Source organism: Dryas octopetala, chromosome 8 (assembly GCF_963921425.1).
Source record: "Dryas octopetala chromosome 8, drDryOcto1.1, whole genome shotgun sequence".
NCBI lineage: Eukaryota > Viridiplantae > Streptophyta > Magnoliopsida > Rosales > Rosaceae > Dryas > Dryas octopetala.
Window position 1 is genome coordinate 5,600,846 of NC_141373.1, and position 5,498 is coordinate 5,606,343.

A 5,498-nucleotide genomic window follows, 5' to 3' on the forward strand; every position below is an offset into this window, starting at 1 on the left:
TGTAAGAGTTTGATAGACATTTTTCCTAAATTTTAATGGTTACAAATCATTATAAGACAAATCATATTGTTTTCTTGTTTTCTTAAAAAAAAAAATCATGAATTTGTATGACCATATTTGCACAAACTAGATTCCAACAAATTTTAAAACACATAATACAAACTCTATTTCAAAAAATGTATGCTATAATCTCAAAAACCTGGTGGACACCAACTGATCAACAAACGTGATTGGCTTTGATGAATCAAATATTTCATGCAAATATCAATCTTTGTAATCATAGTTGATAGGAGAGTTTGAGTTTGTAATCCATAAACATTCCTCAATTAATAAATTCCTTATAAGTTATAAGTTAATAAGTTTTTGAATAGTGCAGTACTTTGGTAGAGTTTATAAATATTTTATTGAATACCACAAAATTTTTATGAATTTTTCAAAAGTCTTTAAAATTCTAATTGAATATAAAATTCTCATGAATTGTGATTTGTGATTAGAGAATATTTTTTTGGGTGTGGGGCAAATTGGTCAAACATACTCTGATACGACCGTACAAACACAGAGCTTGAAAGCAGCTGGCATACATGATACATGTCCCTTTGAAATAACAAACAGTAAATTTGGATAATTCCCAAGAAAATTTAATTTTAACCGTTCTAGTGTTCTGTTTTCTTTGTCAGTTTTTCTTCTTCTCTATCTTTGAGATTCATGCAAGGGGAAAGAAACAATAAATCACACAAAGAGAAATGCTGCACGCCTTTAAACATTATTGGCCTAATTTCAGTGAATTGTTTCTTTTATTTTTGTCTGTAAGTAAAATACTATAGGAAAGCAATTTACTATTTACTAGGTAAATGTGGTGTGGTTTGGATTTCTAGAAAAACTTTTATGATTTTATGATTTTAAAATTTTAGCACAGGTGTGTATAGAAAGTGGGTGTCTAGAAACAATTTTTGGGTATCATACAATCAACCAAAAAAAAGCCCAATTATCTTGTATTGGGCTGGCTTTGTAGGTCCATATATTTAAAAGCCTTGGACAAAGATTTGATTGTTTCAAAGCCTGATCTTTCGAGGCCCATATAGAATGATGAGACAGCAAGGTGATGTAATAACTGGGTCCCCATATTAGAATAAAAAAGTCCTACAATTTCTTAGTTAAAAATGCAATTTTCCTAACAAAATTATATTGGATTCTCAATTGTTGCTGACATGTATGATTATTTTTACATTGAAAAGTATATATGTAATGGGGTAAAGCAATTTTTGGCATGCGAAGATTTCCATGACTGCAGACATGTTCGTTTTTATACACTTGTCTTCATTCTTCAATCTTCAAGTCACATCTAATTAACTCAATTAACATATATAATTTAAAATTTGATTTTATATGATTCAACAATTCCATTTTTAAAATTCAGCAAAGAAAAAAAACTTATACAATTAGTCGATTTCATAACAGCTTTCTTATCTTTAAAATTATTTTTCTATAATTCAACAATTCCAACCTCCCCCATCATGTATGTCATCTCAGTCAGTTGCATGAATACGATCTACAAATTATATTGGTTGACATGAAAGTACGTGTGATTGTAACACATGACACATAAATTGTTCACTCTTATACTATGTACAAATTTTTTTTGATAAAATACTATGTACAAATTAGAATATCAAATCCAAAATCAATTGGGAATTTAAAAAAAGAGTTCTAGGACATTCATGAGGTAGAGATACTCACAATTAAATCCAGATCGATATAATACAACAAATACAAAAAAGATCCTTTCAAAGTAGGAAGAACTCTTAATTGCTGTTCAATTTCGAAAAAGATCGAGCCTCCAACTCTGATTCAAATGTGTGACTGTGTGAGCATACAGTATTGAATTATTGATCCTCTGTCCATGCATGGCACATTTTACTAGAGCTAGATAGCAGTGCAGCAAGGCTGTGACAATTATTCAATTTACAACAGAAAATGAAAGAGGTCCACATCCTGAGCAATTTTTTTTTTGGTCGAAATCCTGAGCAATTTTGAACAGCTGCAAAACAGAGAGGTACTTGATTTTGTACCAAGCAGAAACTTGGGTCGACATTTATACATGGTCCTAGGGTTGTCCCTCCATGAAAGTATGGAAGCTTTATGTCTTTTTGGTCGCATAGCTAGCTAGCCATATGCACGTGTGCATGTGTGTGTGTGGAAGAGATAGAGAGATAGAAGAGAGTTGTTCAATTCTTTCAAGCATTAATGGCTTCTGCCACCATGCATGTATTTCTTAAGGCTGCCTTTTCACACATATAGATATTGATGCGCTGCATATCACAAGTACTTGAACCAAGTCAGTTTGCCACAAAGTTGAATAATTGAATCACCAGTACTGAGTACGATGTCTTCGTATTGATAAAATTTATATACATATGGTATATCAATCTCGGTCGGGTACAAGTACGATTCAAACATTCGAGCAACAAGATTTGACCCAACCTCAATCCATAATTGGTCGTCAAATCGGCCTAAACGTGTGCGTGCTCGAGCTTGAGCTTGTCCTGTCTCAAATCTTATATTCAATTACAAATAACTTTAATAAGAGTTTTTTTTTTTTTTTTTTTAAGTATTGGTTTAACCTATATATTTATTTAATGAATTGAGTTTCTTTTTGTTTCTTAAGAAGAGAACTCAATTAAACTCCATAACTGGTAATTAAATCTGAGAGATGGCTACCATAAACAAATACATCTTATATTAGCCAACACCAATTCACCTAAGCCAGATGTACGTACTGGTTGTGACATAGGCCTCTCGAATCGAAATGATGAAAAACTGCAGGCTTTTCCAGACTACATCCATATAAAAGAAACTGCCAATTCCAACAGCTAGCAAAACGCACATGAAAGAAGACTAGCTACAAGCATACAACAAGGTTGAAAGTTCTGTTTGAACAATGAGGGAAATGAAAAGATTTCAAAGAAGAAAAGAGCTAGAAATTATGAAATTATACACCTATGCCACCTAAAAAATATTAAATTGCATTGCTACTCGAATTACAAATTTGTTCTAACATGAAACTCTATGTCTAACTTTATTAAGATTTTCGGGTTTTAAGAAGCATCAAAATGTGTGTAAGAAAATAAAAATACTCTTTACAAAGGGATCATGTGTGATATTTTAGACGAAAATTCTGACAAAATTAGGTATGATTTTCACATTGTAATAAATTTTAAATTCGAATGAAAATGTGGTTCAATTTGTTTTTGGTGGTAATGTGAGACGACCGGGAAAATTTGAATGGTGGTATTAGAATAGGTGTAAAGGAAAAAAAACCAAATTAAATGCAGCACATGCAGGCACTAATGCAATTGAGTATGTACTCTTCCAACCAAATTTACGAAAACAGTGATCATGACAGCAATTGATGCTAATTTAATCTACGTACGTACACCTTAAAAGAGAAGAAGGAAAAAGAAAACAAAACCATTAACACTGAAAATTTTTGGTTTATATCCCCTAAACAATTAATATTGTACAGCATGATTACATCAATAGAATCCTCTTGACCCTCTGGACTGGTAAAGCTCCAACCTACTTTTGGCTTCTGGTAATAATGTTTCAAATGAGGGTTCATTCGCGAGATGGGCCTGCTTTGCTGACCATTCGAGCACAATAAGCACCTCCTCCTGAGCCAGAGTCTCACTGTCTGGAATATGCAATGAAATGTAGCACAGCAGAATCAATGAAGGGATCTGAATCATTTGTTCTCCAAAATAGACCAGTTGGATTAGGTGCTTGGCCCCTCCTGCATCTATAATTGCTTTACAGTGATTGACATGGAGGAAGTTTTCAGTGCATGCAAACTTGTTGAGAGCAATCACAGCCTCTGTGGTAACCTCTGCGTCTCTTTCATCAAGTAGTTTTACCAATGGCCCGATTAGCCTGGTTTCGGTTGCTCTGAAAGTCCTTGCCAAGTTCCCAATGGCTCTGATGCAGGGGATGAGGAGTTCCAAGTCTTCCTTTTCTATGATCTTGAGCAATTGCTCCACCACAGCTTTGGCGGCAGGGGATGTGGGCTTGAACGCATTGCGCCTCAAGTCGGCGTTCTGCTCCGCCACCTCAGTGATTTCCATCAACGCCATGGCGGAATAGTACTGAACCTCACCAATACCCTTCTCAAGCAAAACTGCAAAGCACAAAAGCGCTTTGGACTCCGTGATGCTTCGGCACACGGCCACATTCCCTTTGGCCAGCTTCCAAAGGGCTTTTGCCGCCATTTCCTTCATCTCGGCCTTGGTTTTCGGGTCCTCGTATTCCCTCCCCTTGATGCTGGGCCCGGACAGCGAGACCTTTGGGTTGTTAGGGTTGGGGTGGTGAGTGTGAGTATGCGGCGTCTTTCCATGTTGCTGCAGGGCAGTCCCTGCAGCAGCAGTAGGACTCTGGCTCTTCTTTATAGCCGGAGTATTATTCACTATATTCTGCGTTTGAGTAATCGAGTGCTGCTGATTCCCCGTTATCGGATGCGAGACATGAACGCCAGCGTCCCCATTGTGATCGGGACGATGATAATTATTCGTACCATTGGTACTATTGGCCAAGACAATGGAATGTATCGACATCTGTTGTTTACTCGCAATCGTGTACTTACTATGTTCTTGAATGGTCTCAAAAGCCAAATGACTAACCAGAAGCCGAATCACATTGTTCTGGGCAAACGGGTCTTGACATTTCGGGTGGTGCTCCGCCAATTCGGACACCGCCCACGCAACCATGGCCTGAACTTTCATGTGCCCTTCTTTCAGGATTTTCGCAAACACCGCGCAAACTCCCGCGTTCAAAATCTGTTCGACGCTTTCCGGGTCCTTACCCAACAACCCGATTGCCCGGGCAGCGTTCTCCTGACCCTCCTTCCCTCCTTCTTTAGCCACCTTCAAAAGCGGTGGGACCCCACCTTCCTCAATTATCAGCCTGCCGTACCTGTCGTTGTCTCTGGCCAACGACACCAAAGACGCCGCCGCATCCGATCTCTCCTCCAACGTCCCGGTGTACAGATTCGCAATCTGCTCCCAAATCAGGCACAGAATCGGCTCGTTGGTGGCGATCGGAGGGAGACCCAAGTACTCGTCGTCGCGGTCGTCGGCGGAGGCGGAGACGCGGAGGAGCCACGAGACGTCGCCGATGGAGTTTTCGAGCTGCTGGGAGGTCTTGCGGAAGACGGTGGTGGGGATGATGGTGAACAGGCGCTTCATGATGCCGTTGGCGCGGCACTTGGCCACGAGGGCGAGGGCCTTCTCCAGGACCTGCTCGGTGTCGTCAATGATGCGGCGCGTGGGGCGCTCGTACAGCTCGTTGCTCGCACGCGCCGCCTGGCGGAGGAGCCCCGCCAGCTTCTCGGTCTTGGCCTTGATCTCCATGCACTCGGTCTTCACCGACTGCGCCTCGTCGGCGGCCTTGGTCACCTGGTCCGCCAATTGGATTGGCCGGGCCAGGATCTCCTTCACTCTTGCCGCCAT

The 5,498-nt window shown here is 39.6% G+C and overlaps 1 protein-coding gene across 1 annotated transcript; it reads right to left on the bottom strand.

Annotated features, from left to right (window-relative positions):
- Positions 1-3,533: 3,533 nt before the first annotated feature.
- Positions 3,534-5,498, bottom strand: ARO1 (armadillo repeat only 1). Its single transcript, XM_086255179.1, has one exon. The coding sequence runs from the start codon at positions 5,496-5,498 to the stop codon at positions 3,534-3,536; it is 1,965 nt and encodes a 654-aa protein (XP_086111305.1).

Excerpts from the sequence above, each read along its gene's own strand:
- ARO1 (XM_086255179.1), bottom strand. The coding sequence starts at position 5,498 with ATGGCGGCAAGAGTGAAGGAGATCCTGGCCCGGCCAATCCAATTGGCG.